This window comes from Mesoplodon densirostris, chromosome 12, assembly GCF_025265405.1.
Source record: "Mesoplodon densirostris isolate mMesDen1 chromosome 12, mMesDen1 primary haplotype, whole genome shotgun sequence".
Classification (NCBI taxonomy): Eukaryota; Metazoa; Chordata; class Mammalia; order Artiodactyla; family Ziphiidae; genus Mesoplodon; species Mesoplodon densirostris.
The window spans coordinates 14,442,088-14,460,831 of record NC_082672.1 but is presented as its reverse complement, the minus strand read 5'-3'; the positions used below and the strand labels follow the sequence as shown (position 1 = coordinate 14,460,831).

Below are 18,744 nucleotides of genomic sequence, written 5' to 3'. Positions count from 1 at the left end.
TTTTTTTAACAGCTGCGACTTTATAAAGCCGTTATATTTGGCTGCTCCTTGGAACAGCTGTGCACATTCTGTACAGTGTTTTGAGGCTGCAAACTGGAACTTATGGGAATTCTAAATGTTCTCAGTTTCAAGAGAAAATTGTGTAGATCCAGGCATCACTGCCATGTTGCAGTATTTGTTCATTTTCCTCTGTCTTACATCACTGGACAACATGACATGTGGCTGGAACGATGGGGTCGATTTGTCTAACACCAACCATTATATTTTTGCTTTCCAACAGCTTCCTGCAAGTACAGCTGCCTGACATGAACTAAATGAAGATTTTTTTCCCCCTCATTTGCAGTTCCATATGTAAGTATGTTAGGTTAATAATATGATTTAAATTGATGTTGATATGGGCAGAGTGTCAAAACGGGATTAAGACAAAGCACAATTTTGCTCATAATTTTGGGATTTGATTGAGCTGGACAGTTAAACTAATCATAATAAAAATGTTTGCATATTTTACCGTTTACAGAATACTTTCACATGTGCATGGAAAGACACTTCACAAGATGCAGCAGATGCAGCACTGAGACTTATAATTTTAGGAAAGGGATACTCTTCCCAAGTGTTAGTCCAAAGGTCCGTGTTCATTGTTCGATTTGAAAATGTTAAGAACATTAAGCACATTGTATAGGATATATTTTTCTTACACAATAAAAAGCTGACTCTAGCTATGTTTCTATGATTCTAACAACATCTGTGACCACAGGGAAGAACACATCGTCAAAGAATGAGTGATTCATATTTTAAAATCAGAATTTGGAGAACTGTTTTCCAAATCCTCCAGGACACTGTGGACTTTTTTTTTTTTAATTTCCTCTCGTCACTTTTGTTATTATTCATCGTATGGCCACTTTTTCTCTAGATTACAAGGTGCTTGAGGGCAAGGGCCACTGCTGTCTCCGCCTTTGTTACATCTCTGGGACCCAGCACAAGGTTTTATGCCCAGCAGGTGCTCACAATGTATCTGATGAATGCATGAATTGATATGTTCCCTAAAGCTACACATATTTTTACCAAGAGATTTTTTTTTTTTTTTTTTTGGCCGTGCCACACAGCTTGCAGGATCTTAGTTGCCTGACCAGGGAATTCACTCCAAGAGAACTGTCTTATCTAAAGGTTTCATCATTTCATTTTCCCTTTTTAGGGGGAGGTAGGTTCTTTTTATCACAGAAATCCTATTTTGAATGCTTTTGCTTTAAAATAAAAATAATATGATTGATTTGTAATATAGCTTATAGAACACTTGCAATGTTCAATGCTTCTCCCTTGATAATAAATTTTAACTTCTTTGAACACTAGTAATTTCATGATAAGGCAATTAAAATTGTTTTTAGTTTTTTGGCTAAAGGAAAAAAACGAAAGTATTATTCAACACGTATTAAAACAATTTTGGTTATTGTAAAAGCATCTTTTTGATCTCTATCCAATATTTTTCATGAAAATTTTTGACATATTTGACATCTTTTTGATTTCTATCCAATATTTTTCATGAAAATTTTTGACATATTTAATTTTTTTGTTTTGTTTTGTTTTGTTTCTCACGAACTTTTTACTTTAATCTTTTTCATTTAGGTCTTGTGTAGTGTGCTTCAATTCTTACTTTGGAGGAAAATATTTTAATTCATCCTGGTAACTAATGAAATAGTATATTAAACAAATTAAACAAATTACAAATTATTGGCCTATTAAATATAATCTATATTTAATATAGTGTACACAAAAAAGACACCTCATAACAGCAAGCTATGGTCCCCATTTTATAAAAAATAAAATTTAAGATTATTGAAAGATAAGTAAGAAAACTCAAAAATGCAAATCTGGGCCTCCCTGGTGGCGCAAGTGGTTGAGAGTCCGCCTGCCGATGCAGGGGATACGGGTTCGTGCCCCGGTCTGGGAGGATCCCATATGCCGCGGAGCGGCTGGGCCCGTGAGCCATGGCCGCTGAGCCTGCGCGTCCGGAGCCTGCGCGTCCGGAGCCTGCGCTCCGCAACGGGGGAGGCCACAACAGTGAGAGGCCCGCATACCACAAAAAAAAAAAAAAAAAAAAAAATGCAAATCTACTTAGGCACTCCAAAATATACACTGACAGCCTTTATATTTGTTGGCAATTAGCAAATAAAGAAAAAGTCTGATACGGTGAACATAAATTTTCCATCTTCAAAATCTGAGCTGGTAAGCGTCAAAACTATGCTCAGTGAAAATGTTAAAACAGCAGTAGAATCATGTTATTTTACAACAGTGACATGAACATTTCATTTTCTGTTAGGATGCAGTGCTCCATTACAGACAGCTGTCAGAAACCAAAGCCATAATGCCTTAAAACAGGCCCTTCTCCAGCTATCATTTCTGTGACCTAATTTTTGCTCATCTCATTTCAGTAGCCTGGGAGAGGAGATGGTGGGTTAAGCCAGTATTGGCCTCACATGACAATCGCAGTTTGTGCAACTATCACACCTAACGGTGTGTTTCTCAAAGTCTACGATTCATACCCATAATCTCGTAAGAACAGACAATGGAGCCCTGCATCCGTTCAGAGATCTTAGCTGGAGGAATGCCAAGTGGGCGGTACCTGGTTAATGGAAGCATCTGTATTAGCCACAGGTGAAGGAGAGCGACAGGCAGGTGGAGAGGAAATCTCACTGTTGGTTCCCTCCTCCCCAGACTCCTCAGTGACCGGTGACAGCAAAGTGTGACAGCGACCTGCAGTCATCTGTCACATAAAATGTTGCCCAAAGGACATGAAAATTGGTTAGCTATGATAACCTGGTCAGGCACGCACAGGCCAAAACAGAGATAACTATACAACAAAAGTTAGAATCACTGAGACCCAAATTTACATACAAATTCTGTGTTACTATTTGAAAATTTTGTCCTCACGTGAATATGCTCCTAGGGACCATTTGTAAGACAAACAGGGATAAGGGATGCACGTCACATTATAGAGTGTTCTTGCTGATGAATTATCTCTTTCATTTATTTTCCTTTTCTTGATTGATTGTATCTTTATAAATTAAAATCATGAATCATACAAATGAGAGAAGGGTCTATGAAATAAAGCTTGGTCTTTTGTGGATATTTCAAATTCCAAATATTCTAGCAAGATAAATGCACCCAGAGTAATATATTGCCAAAAGAGTCCAGGTATGGCTATACACTACCCAAAGCACAGCACATTATGTGTGGAAAATATGCAACACCGAAAAACACTGAGTTATCAAACTAATTAACGCAGTTTAGATGCAAAGTTATGAGGAAATAATGTTGCAGAGAGAAATTAATGGAACTTATTTTAATCCAAAGGTAAACTTTGGATTTTCTATTTTCTTATTTGTCTAATAATAGCTTTCCTTCCATAATTTATTAAACATTTACACAACAGAATACACAAACATACCTAGTCAGCCAGTGCTTCAGCTGGAAAAACACACAAAACATATATGTAGCATGATTCTCCCATCCCCCAGAAAACTAGAAAACTGTGCAAAGGAATTGTTTTGAAGTTCAGAGCTTCTGAGTATTATTGCTAAATTATAAACAAATGCAGGGCCACCCTTCAGCACGTTAAGTAATTCAGGAGTCTCAAACAAATAGCTTCATTTCAACTGTCACTGTTTACAGCGTCAAAGATTGGCCTTGGCCCAAAGGTAGTCAGAGAGTCAAGGGGACTGTTCCTGAGTTCTAATCTGCAAGACCTAGCACTGATCCCTAAACCAAGCCACGGAGAAGAGCCCAGAGCCACTAGGCAGGAGACAGAAGAGAGCGAGCTGGCACCCAGCAAACTGGCCTTGACCCTTACTTACCATGACCACAGAGGGGTGGGCCGAGGTCGCGGGGAGGAGCTCCCCGTCCAGGTCCTCCATCCCCTCCGCCAGCCGCTCCACATCGGTCACCGTCAGCAGCATGGTGGCGTGCTTGGCTTTCACGGTCAGCATCTTGCACTTGGAGTTCAAAGAAGCGATTTGCTCCTGGTAGCCCTTGATTTTCTGAGCCAGCTCCTGAGAAAACATTCCCGCCCCCCCGCGCCCCGGGTGTCACAGCAGCATCCGAAGGAAACAGAACTAGTAGCGTTCATCTTCCTCCGGGGCTGGCCAATGAAATCTCAGGGCTGCGCCAGACGGAGCGGCGGGGAGGCAGGATGTGGACGGTGCTAGAGCGGAGCCTGCTTGCCGCGCTCCCCGAGCCAGACCACAGCGCGGCGGGGCCGGAAGGGGTGCTGCGGCGCGCGCGGCGGCAGAGACAACGCCAGGCGGCTGGGGATTCTAATCCCGAGATGCGCTCCGGGCCGGATCGGAATTTATGGGAAGTTAAGCCCTGGCAACTTCTTGAAAATGCCTAAGGAATCTGAAATTGCCAGATGGTTCATGCCAGGCAAATTAGGTCATGTGATGACTAACACTGCCAAAAACGCAATGCTCAGCTCTTACCCTCCGGAATGTCAAACAGAGCAGTCATTTGTGACAGACGCATCACAAAGTAAACTGCTCCTAATTCCTGTGACCTGGGGAGTTGCTTTTTTGCAGATAAGGTGAATATCACTTAGGAAACCCTTATTTTTTTATGCAGATTACACCCCAAATAAAATTCTGTACATTCATGAAATTTTCCCTCATGTACGCCATCATGCCTCCAATGTTTCTGATGCCTCAAACTAGAGCTTTGAACTTGACGTTTGGTTCACTTTTAATGGCTTTAAAATTTTTTTGTTGTTGAAAAAAAATTGTTTTGAGAGATAGAAGTTTTAAAACTTTTACAAAGAGCTAATTGAAAATATATTCTCAATAGCACATAGCTCTTAAAAAATCTAATATATTAAAATATTAAAATCCTAAAAGAATAATCTAAAATGGTAACTCTAAAATGTTAAATTTATACTTTCTTGCTTAAAAGATGCATACATAAGTTAAAAAATGAAGATTTAAACATTCATTCTTTTTTATTACATTCATGTAAAACATTAACCCTAAAAGTACAAAACCACCATTTTTTTCTATTCCTTTTATTTGGCTCCTTCACCTGAAAAGCTGTCATTTAGCGTTTGTACAGAACACATTTTGTGAGTCTTTAAAATGATAGTGTGTGTATACACACTCAAACTAGAGCTTTGAAGCTGAAGTTCAGAAACAAACAAAAGGACAAGAGCAAAATGATTCATGTATGTATATGTACATGTGTATGTGTATATGTACACACATACCATTTTGCTATTGTTGTCATTTTGTTTCTCCCCTCCCAACCAAAACTGACTGGGCGGGTGGAAGGGAAAGCCGTCCAGCAGAACTCAGCCAGCATCCTGTCTTCTTTCTAGTACAGAAGTACAGGAATTTTTAAAGCAAGGATTTAAAAAGTAGAAATCATCACTTCTTTACCTTTCAGGTTTACAGATACTTAGTTAAACCTAATAGGATTTTTATAATAGTGATTAAATAGCTATTCACCACATATGGTCTAGTGCCTAACACATGAGTACTCTATAATAATTGGTAAACGTGTACACATGGAAGTCATCTACCAGCGCACCAGACTCCTTGAATTCTATGTTTTCATAGGACAAATCACTAAGCCTCCTTACCATGGCTTGCACCATCTGGTAGATTTGAAGACTCTGTGTGAATGGAATTAGTCTTAGTCCTCCCATACTTTGTGCCTACGTGGATGGTCATGGCCCCTACTGCAGTACCCTGCTCAGCACGCTGACAGCAAACGCCCATTTCCTAAATCGATGTTCTCAAGTTATTGTATATAAAACTCATCTAAGGGACTTCCCTGGCGGTCCAGTGGTTAAGACTTCGTGCTTCCAATGCAGGGGACACAGGTTCAATCCCTGGTCGGGGAACTAAGATCCCACATGTCACTCGGCACAGCCAAAAAAATTTTTAAATAAATAAAACACTAGTAGCAATATTAAAAAAAAAAAAAACAACAACAACTCATCTGAGTTGTTTGTTAGAAATGCAATACTGGTCTAGGCTTCAAAAGTTTTCGATGTACTAGGCTTATGAGAATCTGAACTTTATGGTTAGTTCATATGATTCCCTTGGAGAAACATCTCTCGAGAACTTTCTTCTGTAAGAATAAACCTGCCTATATCCCATGAACTTTGTGGCTAGTGGTCAAATTTGCTAAATCAAAATGGAGCACTAAGGGGGTTAATGTGTTCCCCAGTCTCAGGAAGCATACGTGTTTTTAGTTTTTACTGAGTATTTCCGAAAATGATTACAAAGGATGAGTGTACAGGTGGGAATTTCAGGTACAGGAGCAGGCCTTCTGCATCACGTGGAAAGCGAAGAGCTCTGAGTATTCTCTCCTATCATTTAAAAGCGACAGGATAAGGTTTTTTTGAATTAAATGCAACATTTGAAAAATTACAGGAAAAAAATGCGAATTCCTTAGAAATGAACAAATGACCCATTATCTTTATGAGTTTAAGTTATCCATATGGAAAGTAGCCTCACCTCAAGATTAAATTCTATTAAAAGCAGACAGAAAATACAGGAAAAATCATTCCTCCAAAATTCTATGTTATGCATCTGGCCTTCCCCATGCAGCACTTTCCTTCCTGTGTTTGTTTTACACATACAATGAGCCTCACACAGGACTACTTCATTTTAAATATGAAAATGGAGGGCTTCCCTGGTGGTGCACTGATTGAGAGTCCGCCTGCCAATGCAGGGGACATGGGTTCGTGCCCCGGTCCGGGAAGATCTCACATGCCATGGAGCAGCTGGGCCCGTGAGCCACGGCTGCTAAGCCTGCGCGTCCTGAGCCTGTGCTCCACAACGGGAGAGGCCACAGCAGTGGAGAGGCCCGTGTAATGCAAAAAAAAAAAAAAAAAAGAAAAGAAAAGAAAATGGAATCTAAATCACATGACAAAACTAACACATCTACACTAATGTTTAGAAGTGGGAGGAGAAAATGTGACAAAATGAACGGAGCACCGGACAGCAGCCAGAGGACAGTCTACGGCTGACTCTGCTGAGAGCCGGCTCTGTAACGATCTTGGGCAAGTCGTTTATTCTCCTGGACCATCAGTCCTTTCTTTTATGTGCGATCTTATTTCCCTGTCCAGGGATCGAACCCATGCCCCCTGCAGTGGAAGCTCGGAGTCTTAACCACTGAACCGCCAGAGAAGTTCCCAAAGGTAGTAGATTAGAATCTGGTTTCTATCAGTTACTAGATCTGGAAGATCAGGAGGTCATTCTAAAAAATCAGTTTTTGTTTTCTTACCGGTAACATGGAGATGATACACACACAAAAATTCTTACCTCATAGGGTTGTTGTAAAAGATACTCTAAAAACCTTGTGAATTGTTTAAAAAAAAAAAGCCACAGCAGCAATGATAATTATTGTTATTCCAGATAGATTTTTTAAAACATATTTTCTGTGCTGTGACTGAAAATTTGTTACAACAAAATTCTGGGTCTTACAAAATGGGATTAAAATTAGTTTCAAAATAAATTTGTATTATACAGTCTAATGCTGATATAAAAACAGTGTTTCAAATAGTTGTGAAACAACTTTTCATTTAACTGCTTTAGTGGCAGAAGAGAAATGAATAGTTAACACAGATGATTATCTACGGTGTAGAAGTAAATGTAGGTGGGATATTTATTTACATTACTTGTAAATCATATACAAATGTTAAGTGTTGGATGCACTCACTGGCTGTGACAAGAAACTAGAGAACTGCATTTGGAAAGGGGGGAAGTAAGATTTTCCAACCTTATACCTGACACTAACACGACATTGTTAATCAACTATGTTCCAATATAAAATTAAAAATTTAAAAAAAAAGCGACAGTTGAATATTTTGGGAATCTTACTATGATATTTGGTTTGGAAAAATTGTTGTTTCTTATGACAATGAAGTTAAAATAGAGCAGATGGAAGGAAAAACTAAATGTCTATCTTTGGCACAGAGAAATAAGACACACCCCACCCCACCCCCCAGTCACTTTCCAAAATTCATGATGCTGGGAGCCAGCCCCCAAGGAAAGAGTAAATGTGATCTATATAGAGTTTGACAGGTCAGGAAAGGAAATTCACTGCTAACTGTCAAGGAGCTGGAACACTCAAGCTCCTTGTATGATCTCTGAGACCAGGTCTGCACAAGAGGTGTCCAAGTCCTAAGGTCATAATGATTCCAAAGGTACCAAGAAGGAGGTACATTTGAAAATGGGGAAGATGCTAACAGGCTTAATCTGGAAACCCACAAAACAAACAACATGAGTCGTTCTCTGATTCTGGTAAAAAGAGGTGAATTGACCTATATGTGAAAGAGCAAATGATTTTCATTTTAACAAGAAATACCCCTTCTTTTAAAAGAGGACCATCAAAGCAGCAAGGCTTAGAGCACTGCTGTTCCTTGCAGTCTGTAAAGACAGGGAGTACAGTGTGTTTTGGTGTTTGAACTGTGAGAATTCTGCAGGAGGCAGTCAGTGGGTCGTGCTGGAGATATGTCATGAATGCTGGGTCAAGAGGTTTTGGAATCAAGGGGAAGACTCATGCTACTGGGTCTTGGAAAGTATCAGTAAAAATAGCCCTCAAAATGTAAAGAGAGTCAAAGAGGCTCTCCAAGAACTCAACACATTATGCCCTGGACAGGGAAGACCTTTCTCTTTCATCCACTGGAAACCAATCACATATCCTCACCAAGCCAGTGTCCTGCCCTTGAACTTGGCTTGTCATACCTCGTGCCGGGAAATCTGGGCTTGCAGCTCCTGGATGTTGCTGGTGGCCACAGGCTTATCCTCAATCTCTCTGTGAGCTCCTTCTATGAGCTCCTGGAGGTGATGCATTTCTTGCTCATATTGTTCATATTGCACCACAGCCTCCTTTGAAAGAAAGAAAAAAAAAGACAATTATCTGTCTATGTCAATAACTGTGTAAGTGCTTCTGTGCTGCTATCTGCCAAACTCTGGTGCTAACTCCTATTTACCCATGTGTCAAGGGAACAAAGAAATGATGGGGAAAATTCCTACATGATTCAAATCCTCAGCTCTGCTCAGATATTTCAGAGCCTTCTCTCTAAAACATTTTGGCAAGATTATTGATGGACTGAAAATAGTTAAGTGGCTAGATCTTCTTTCTCCTCCATATTGTCCTAAAGACAGCAATATCATGGTCTAGAATATGGTAGAAAGCAGTATGAAAAGCATGATTACTTCATTTTTCCATCAAAGAAATACTAAATATATATGTAAGGCACTCAGCTAAGTGCTGGAATAGGAGATATAAAAATGAATGAAGCATGACTTCTACCCTCAGGAATTTACTGTCTAAAAAATTACAAGCTAATGCAAGTAGAGTTGACGAAATAGACAATTAGTGGTTTAATGAGAGGACATGTATACAATTTTTGGATAAAGTAGGTGAAATATTAGTTGAAAGTAGATAAGAAAGAGTGTCATTTCTTCTGAGTAAATAATTGTTCTCTTATTAGGGGAAGAGACTAAGAGTTATAGTTGGATGTACTTCTCAGGCAATAAAATGCTGAAATAAGCTGAAATATTTTAAAAAAATCTGTTATATACCCTAGCAGTAAAGTCTTATTACAAAGTTCTAGATGATTTTCAGATGAATAATGAGATAAAAATCTATGACTGAATATAAAAATTAACCTTCATAAGTTGTTCTTTATAAAAAAAATAATTGCTAAAAGATAGTTTTCACCAAAGGATATTTTTAATAGAGCTTTCCCCAGGCTTTTGTGGATGATCCAAATGATAGCATCTCATGTCCTTATTTTATATAACCACAACAAGCTGTCAGAGTTAACACTCTGGATGTGTTTTGATGGCTGAGCCCACGCAAACGCTAAGAAAAGCAGCCCATGACTCATCTGCTGCTGCTCTGCCGGTGGCGTGGGGACCGCCTGCAGACGCCGGCTGGCCCCGCTGCACCTGCCTGCACGATGTTGCACTGCTGGATGGCCGTGTGCTGGAGCCGACTGGCCCCCTCCTGCAGGCGCAGAGCTGCGTGGCACAGCGGCAAGCTGGTGACAACGTCCTCGGGGATCCGGAGCGCGCTCTGGCTCATCTGCACTGCGTGGACTTTTGGCTTGAGTGACTCCATCTCAGAGAGCAAATGCTGAAAGTGCGAGTTCATATTTCATCTTTTAAATTTTATACCTTATACAAATTTGATAATTTATTTACATAAAATATATGTATACATAAAATATACATTTCCATTTAAAATGTATAGTCTGAAATATTTTATGTTTTAATGGTTTCTTTCATAAGCAAGAGACATTTACTAAATTACAGCTCTGTCCCAAGTTATACAAATTTTCCCAGGAATTGTTTTAAATCATGCCTACAGTGCTCAGACTATAACAGAGTTTAGAAATTACTTTTCCTAACTATCCTTTCTTTTTCAAAACTATAGCTTCCTACCCATTTCCCCTGAATTATTTTTGCTTGCCTGTCGGTGAGAGAGTTGCTCCTTGAGACTAAGACGTCCCACTTCTGGAGAAGTCAGTGTTGTCTGGGCTTGCTCCAAAGCAACTTGTAAGTTTCTGAGCTCTGTTTCAAATTTTTTCATATCCTGCAGAGTAAGAGCCATGTGAATGTCGATATATAAGCACTTGAAGTCCAAAGTCATAGGTGGAGAATAGCATCATGTAACCAGGCAGGACCCTATAGGGCCAGGCAAGGACCCTATAGAGCCTCTGGGGCAGACCCCCTCCCCAATACCCTCTGCTTGAGGTCCTCTCTGAAGTACCCAGGTAACAGTATCTCATGCACATTTCCTGAGCTGTTTAATGGAGCTGAAAAGCCCCCACCAGACGGAAGATGTTAACTGCTTGATGACCATGAGGTCACAGCCCCAGGCCTCCTGGAGCTTAAGGACTGATACTGTTAAGCCCTGTGACATCTCCCTGTTACCTCAACCAGCCAGAGAACTGTGCACAAGCTGATCACATACGCTGTGAAGCCCCTCTCCCTCTCCCGGCCTTTAAAACTGCTTTGCTGAAACCCTGTAAAGGGTTTAGGGTTTTGCGGGGCATAAGCCACCCTTCTCCTTGCATGGCCCAAATCTTTCTCTGCTCCAAACTCCGCTGTTTAGGTGTTGTTTGGCATCACTGTGAGTCAGACACACAACCATAACCATCACAGTCAAGAAGGCTCATCAGAGGTAAGCGCTCTACGTTTGCTATACAACCACGATTGTTTTTTTAATGATAGACTTTTCCATTTAAATGACTTTTTTTAAAAAAAAAGTTTTATGTTTTACCTTGGCAGCATCATGGAGATTCTGCAAATGAATTCTGATCATCTGCCGCAGCCCCTCAGTCTCCCGTCCCAGGTCGGCTACTTGCCGAGACATTTTTTCCGTATGGTACACGCTATCGAGGTACTGTAATTTCTCAGTCATCACTTCCAGGTTGTTGTAAATCTCTTCAGATTCTTCTAGCATGGTCTAGAGTGAATTATCAATGTTCATGACATTGACAGGTAGGCAGAGAGGTATGGGTAATCAATACGGTGTGGTTTAAAGACCATCAGACTGGGGAGGGAGTAAGGAGACGTAATTCACATTTTCCATGCACATTGTGTAGGTCGTGTGTCTTACTGTGTTTAACCTTCACAGCCCTGTGCCTGCTCCCCACTTCCTGTTACCCCCTTTTCAAAAAGAAATCAAATTTCAGGAGCTGTAAACAATTTGTTGAGGCCACCTGTGCTGGACCATAAGGCTAGTGCTCCATCTGCCACCCCAAGCGGCTCCCTGGTGAGGGTCAGGACGTGAGTATTTCCAGCAGTGGTGATGCTCTGACGCATTGGGTATCTTCATCAGGTCACTGGCCCCCCTTTTCTCATATTCAAACTAAAGTGATGCTTTTCAGGTCTCATATTCTATATCTAAGACCTAATCATATATGGATCTAAGAAATGAAAATAAGACAAGAGCATCACAAACACTTGCTTTAAGTGAGACAAAGGGGTAGAAACAACTTGGCATAAAACAAAGCCCTTGTTATTCAAGATAGTATCATCTCTTGGGACTAATAAAACATAAACAGAATAATAAGCATATAATATGCATTTTATGAGCAGAGTGAAAGAAGAAAGGGTTAAGGATGCCAGAAATGAGATGTGCTACTACTTGCAGGAGGGTTGAGAGAAGGCTTCCTGGAAGAGTCACATCTGAGCTGAGTCAGAAGAATGTTTGTACTGACAGACGGGGAGGAAAAGGAAAGACATTTTATGCTGAGGGGACAGCATAATAAGCAAAGGCACATAAGTGAGTGAGCACAAAATGTGCGGTTCCTGGGGTGTGTGATGTGTAAAGAGGAGAAATGGGAGATGGGACATTACTCTTAGGCAATAGATTCTTATTTTAAAAAATAAAGTACATCTTTTTTCTCACAATAAATGTCAAATACATATATTATATATATATATATTATATAACATATATATTATATAACATATTATATATATTATATACCATATTATATATTATATATATTATAATATATATTATAAAGCTTAGAAAATATTGAAAAATAAAGAAGATAAAATAGTCCATAATCCCATATCTCAGAGATAACTTTAAGCAATAACTGCTGTTCAGTTTGGGTATAATTTTAGGTAATTGAGATTATAACATACCTACAATTTTCCACCTTCTTCACCTGATATTAGAACCCACGCATTTTCTCTCTCTGCATTGTTTTTGGATAAAGTCAGGCAGTTTTCAGGCACGGGAGAACTCCCCAGAATGGTGTATGACAGGCTGAGTTTCCTCCTGAACGTCTGTGTGAGGTCACCACCAACACCTGACATCTGTCCTCCTGTGCCCCTCAACGCACTCAGCCCGCTGAACTGCCCAAGTCAGAAACACCTGGGAACCATGCTTGGATCCTCCCTCTCTCTCAGCCACACCCAACAGCCTCCAAGTCCAGAGTTCTTGCTGGGTAATACCCCTTGATTTTTGTCCTCTCTCAGCCTCCAAAGAGAGGCCTTGTCATTGTCTACTGGAATACTGAAACCACCTTCTAGTTGTCTTACCTTCATCCATCTGTTTTCCACAGGCTTCTAAGTCATCTTTCTTAAACTGTAAGTCTGAGCTTGTCACTTGCCTGCAGAATATCTGTCCAAGGCTTAGAGTGACTTCAGGAGAAAGGCCAAGTTCTTAACAGGCTTCCATGATCTGTCTTTGTCTTCTCCCTCTTTCCAGCTCTCTGCAGACCTCCTCGCCAGTGCACCAGCTAGAGCACCCCTCACTCCTACTGCCGGGATTTCAACACGCGGTTTTGTCTAAAACTCCACGACAAGTAGGCTGCGTGTCTTTCAGGATTCAGCTCAGAATCACCTTTTCCTTCCTTATTCTTCTCAAATCCTGGGCAGTCTGGCTTGGGTACCTCCCATGAGCTCCTTCAGAATCTTGGGCTCTCAATCCCTGCACTTATCACACTGTATTGTAATTGTCTAGATCTGTCTTTCTATCTCCTTTCTCTCTTTAATTATCAACTCCCTGGGGCAGAGGCATGGAATATCCTTTGTGTTTCAAATGCCTAACAAAATTCCTAGCTTTGGAAAGCACTCCATAAGTGATTATTGAATACATAAATGAATGAGAGATGGAGCTATTTTAAAAAAACAAAAACCATACCAAAACAAAAAACTACCTTCTTGGTTATTTTAAAGACTACATTATATTTTATGAAATCCAAAAATTTACTCAGAAAACTTATTTGACATTTAAGTTTTCTTTAAAATTCCAATATAGTCATTAATACTCATATAAAATATTTCCTACATTTCAGATTACAGAGTAGTAATGTTCTCATGATCACGATACATTTTCCAATTGTTTTTCAAAGAGATTTAACCAAGTTACCAGCAGTGTTTGACAGCTCTCACTTCTTTAAATATGAACTTTTAAAAATACTGTTAACTTGATCATTAAAATGCTCTCTCTTGTAAATTTACATTTCTAGATTTCTAATGAATATTTTTTCATTGTTTACAACCAATGGTAACTTAAGTCTTGTCTGTTAATGTATAATGCATAACGTCAGGCAGAACAACTCTGTAGTTGTTTAAGAAAGATTTCTTGAGAGTAGTGTGCAGGATTGATTAGAGAAGAAAGATAAATACAGGGAAACCAATTAGGAACCTGTTAAAGCATTCCAAGAAGGAGAAAATGAAGCTTTGATCTAGAACCCTGTCAACTGGAATGGAAAAGGGGATGCATTTAAAAGACATGAATATACATAAATCAGAATAAAAGAGAGAAAATCTAAAATACTTGAGGATACTCATGTAACTTAAATAAAGACCATTTTGTATTTGATTGCAAGATAACTGGCTATTAGATATCTGTATCTAATTCAAGCCTAAATTATAAGGGGATGAAATAATTTCCTGGATGATATGGTCGAGAGAAAACTTCAGAGGAAATGAAATAATGCGGCCCCCATGTGGTGTGGACTCATTCCCAACTGACCCCTACTTCCTGCGGGAGGTCAGCCCACTGTGACCAGGCAGAAGGGCTGGAAGGAAGAGGCATGGGATTGAGGCTCTGACTGAGGATCCATGTGCCAGGGACTGTGCTTGATGATGGCACATACGTTAAACCATTTGATCTTCATGATAACTCTGCATTATGAATATCATTTACATCTCCATCTTATTGATGATAAGATTGAATTCTGAGAGACAAAGTAGTTTCCTCCAAATTACACAGCTCTAAATGTCAGAACTTGGTTTCCGCATCAGTCTGAGTCTGGAGGCTATAATCTTTCCACCTGTCCCTACAGCTCTTCCTGGGGAAGAATTTCCCACCATATCCCTGCATATAATTATTTCAAAGAAGGTGCAAAAAAAATTCCTATCTGGATGATTATTTTTGGTCTTGGGAAATGGAAAGTCTAGGGGAGACAGAGGAGGATGTTTATTTATATATATGGTCTTATGAAATCTCATGGGTAGCTACTTTCTTTCAATCCCCTGGACAAGTTGTTAGGGCTACCTTACCTTTCTTTTTTCCTGGCACCTAAAATAATTTTACATCATGGTCCTCTAAATTTTCTGTCAGCCTAGCCAGTTAAATCAAAGCACTCTCTTAGTTACTCTTTGAAAACTATTTTCCCAAAGTTACCTGATGTGAAATGTATTGTTCCCGAAGTTGGCTTGCAGAATTCCATGCAATCTTTCCATGTACTGAGACTTTAACTTTCTCAATCCACTTCAGAATTGACTCCAGCATTTCATTGTATTCTTCTAAATGGGATGCTGCCTGAAAAATCATTAACATTCAGATAACAAATGTAAACTCTGCTTCCTGAGCTAGAAATCAGTCTTCGGTCTCTCTTTGGATATAATAATCCTAGGAATTGATCATTATGATATCTGTGATATCTAAAGGTATCATGAAAAATTATTTGCTTATTGAACATCTATTAAGGACTTCCCAGTGACTTTAGGATAAAGTCCAAGTTCTTACTATGGTTGAATAATCTTTTTAAAAAATTCTCCATTCTTATCTCTTATTCCTCTACCTAGCTCTTCTCTCTCTCTCCTTTCCTACTCTACCCTCACTGAGTAAGGAGGTGGTAGGTGGAGATTATAGGTTTCAATATTATAATTTATTGGTTGCAAATTCTGATTTAACTCATCCCTGATTGCAGAAAGAAACATAATCAATTTGCAAAAGTTCAGTCTATGCTCAACAATTATGATGATGCGTGACCTGAACCAATTAAGTAAAGGCAAACATATACATATACATATATATATATATATATATATTTACTTATTTATAAAATGTCCATTTATATGAACACCTTTGTCAATAAATTTATAATATGGTTTGATAAAAAATAAAGTCAGGTTTACATGTAAATCTTAGGAATACAGGCATGGTATGAAATAAGCTACACTTCAATTACTCTCATCATTGTCCATATTATCTTTTCACTTATTTTTAAAAGCAAAAAACAGAAAATTGAATTTTGGCTTCAGAGAATGTTGATTACCAGCTGGGAAAACATACCTGGCTGAGCTTAGAGAGCCGGTTATCGGCCTGTCTAATGGCCTGCTGGCGAAGTTCAGTCAGTTTTCCTATCTTCTTGGCCAGTGGTTTACCCAGTTGGCCATTCTGTTCCGAGAATTTTTGTACTGCTTCATCCAGGTCCATTAATTTTAAGTTACAGACATCTAATTCCTTTCCTAGCACCTGGATGGTCATCAAAAGGAAAGAACGTTAGACTGTAGATAATAAATTTCTCCAGATTTTCCAGAATCAGAAGGATTATATTTTAGATGATTTTTGTAGAAGCCAAATATATAAGAATAATTCAACTATGATCAGTTCATTTCTGTTTCTTCAGTTGAAAAGGCAGAGCAGGATGTTTTGTAACCCTGGTGTTTATTTCCCATGAGGCTGAGAGAGCTAAAATTTTCCTTCTGTCCCACCCAAAAAGGATTAGTCACTTTACTCATTGGCAAAATGAGAACAGGGATTTAACTACCAAGAACATCCTTCATGGGCTTCCCTGGTGGCTCAGTGGTTGAGAGTCCACCTGCCGATGCAGGGGACACGGGTTCGTGCCCTGGTCCAGGAAGATCCCACATGCCATGGAGTGGCTGGGCCCGTGAGCCATGGCCGCTGAGCCTGCGTGTCTGGAGCCTGTAGCTCCGCAGCGGGAGAGGCCACAACACTGAGAGACCCACATACCGCAAAAAAAAAAAAAAAAAAAAAAAAAAAAGAACATCCTTCATTTTGAAATTTATATACTTGTAATCCTAAACCATCATTTAGTCCTTTGACACTATATATTCATGTATATTTATGAATACAGTTTAACTGTGATAATAAATTGTATGATATAAGTAGCTCTATATTATTGTATTTACAATTTTTTTTTACTGCCTGCCTTTACTCTCTGGTTTTCATGAAGCCTGCTAATCAAGGAAGCTTTTTTTTTTTTTTTCTGTATCTTCAAAATAAACGAATGCACTCAAAATATTTAATTCATTCAAGAGCACCCCTTATATTTCCACTTCTCCTTCCTTACCTTTTGGTCAGTTTTAGCTTGAACTAAATTATCTGTCTTTGCTCTCAGCTTGGTTAGAATAGCTGTGAGATCTTTGGCTATCTTCTGAATTTGCTGGCTGAATTCCTGACTCATGGCCTTGCTCTGTTCAACTTCTTTTATTTTGTCCTGGATCTAAATAATCAATGAGAACAGCAAAATCAACCATGGTAAAAATTGGATAATTAATACTAACATATATCTCCATCTTCAGATATTGCCAAGAGGCACTTTAGGTCATCAACACCGCTTTGGCATCAAAGTGCCTCAATAAGCCAGCCACGTGCAATTACAAGCTCTCATGGTTTTCCCTGCAGCCTTACTTCCCACCATTTTACGTATTAACTGCACCTCTTTCTGCTGCTATTTCAGCAAAGGAACAAGCAATGCATGTACAGTGATTCACTCATCAGATGTTTACAGGAAGCAGTGCAGATAGCTGACTTTGAATTCTATCTTCTCCACTTACTAACTCTGTGACCCTAAACATACAAACTCTTCTAAGCCTTTTTCTTCATAAAATGGAAGACGATTCCAGATAATTGGAGGCACACAGATTTGTGTCCATGCACCTTTTCATAAGTAGCTGTTAATGATCTGTTAACTCTTTTCCTAACTTCCAATTACCTCTGTATAGTATGACAAAAAAGCACAGAACATGTCCAATGGAAAGGAAAATGAAAAATCTCAGTTAATATTTACAAGTTTCTAATGGCTTTGGTTTGATATGATAACAAACATTCATATTTTGCTTATAATAAAATGTTGAAGGGAAGACGGTAAAGAAATATGTTCTTTGTATAAATGAAAGGCCTTAAAAAAATCTCTTTAAGTGATGAAGATGTAATGTATGGCATGGTGACTATAGTTAACAATCTTATATTGCATACTTGAAGGTTGCTAACAGAGTACTTCTTAAAAGTTTTCATCACAAGAAAAAAAGTTTTATAACTATGTATGGTTTGAATGCTAATTAGATTTATTGTGCTGATCATTTTGTAATATATAAAAATAGCAAATCAAATCTCCTTAGTAGTGAGGAAATACACCATTAAAAGAGTACTTTTTGGGGTTTCCCTGGTGGCACAGTGGTTGAGAGTCCGCCTGCCGATGCAGGGGACACGGGTTCGTGCCCCGGTCCGGGAAGATCCCACATGCCGCGGAGCATGAGCCATGGCCACTGAGCCTGCGCATCCGGAGCCTGTGCTCCGCAACGGGAGAGGCTACAACAGTGAGAAGCCCGCGTACCACATAAAAAAAAAAAAAAAAAAAAAAAAAAAGAGTACTTTTTTTGACTTCATTATTTTGAGTTGAGCACTAACGTAAATGGAATGCATGTGAATAACTCTATTATAGGGAAATTTATCCAGAGGGAAAAAACCCTGAAATTTGAACTTTTTTTTTTAAGATCTGAACTCGCCAAATCATCCTTCCCGAAAGACCTTCCAATGTCCAAGAAGAAAAACCAAATAAATAATACTGTAAAATATTAGTATTAAAATTAACATTTTAATACTTAAAATAGAAAATAATATTTTAGTTTAGGTCAATAGTAGGATGCAGTAGAATTAGGCTTTGATGAAAAATTTTAAACACTTTGTATCATACACTGGAGAGTCTAAAAGGTACAGCACACTTACATGAATTTTATA

The 18,744-nt window shown here is 39.0% G+C and overlaps 1 protein-coding gene across 6 annotated transcripts in view; it reads right to left on the bottom strand.

The window, feature by feature from the left end:
- The window catches only part of LOC132499744 (nesprin-1), a 241,489-nt gene that overhangs the window by 171,742 nt on the left and 51,003 nt on the right, over positions 1 to 18,744 (bottom strand). For 5 of the 6 annotated variants that reach the window (XM_060114303.1, XM_060114305.1, XM_060114307.1 and 2 more), the window contains 9 exons: positions 17,075 to 17,227; positions 16,051 to 16,233; positions 15,157 to 15,294; positions 11,284 to 11,469; positions 10,471 to 10,593; positions 9,952 to 10,134; positions 8,736 to 8,879; positions 3,849 to 4,043; positions 2,618 to 2,758 (listed from right to left, as the gene is read on the bottom strand). In XM_060114303.1, the coding sequence (XP_059970286.1) occupies positions 2,618 to 2,758; positions 3,849 to 4,043; positions 8,736 to 8,879; positions 9,952 to 10,134; positions 10,471 to 10,593; positions 11,284 to 11,469; positions 15,157 to 15,294; positions 16,051 to 16,233; positions 17,075 to 17,227 (1,446 nt within the window). The remainder of the gene's footprint in view (positions 1 to 2,617; positions 2,759 to 3,848; positions 4,044 to 8,735; positions 8,880 to 9,951; positions 10,135 to 10,470; positions 10,594 to 11,283; positions 11,470 to 15,156; positions 15,295 to 16,050; positions 16,234 to 17,074; positions 17,228 to 18,744) is intronic. The other variant, XM_060114306.1, reaches the window with a different exon arrangement.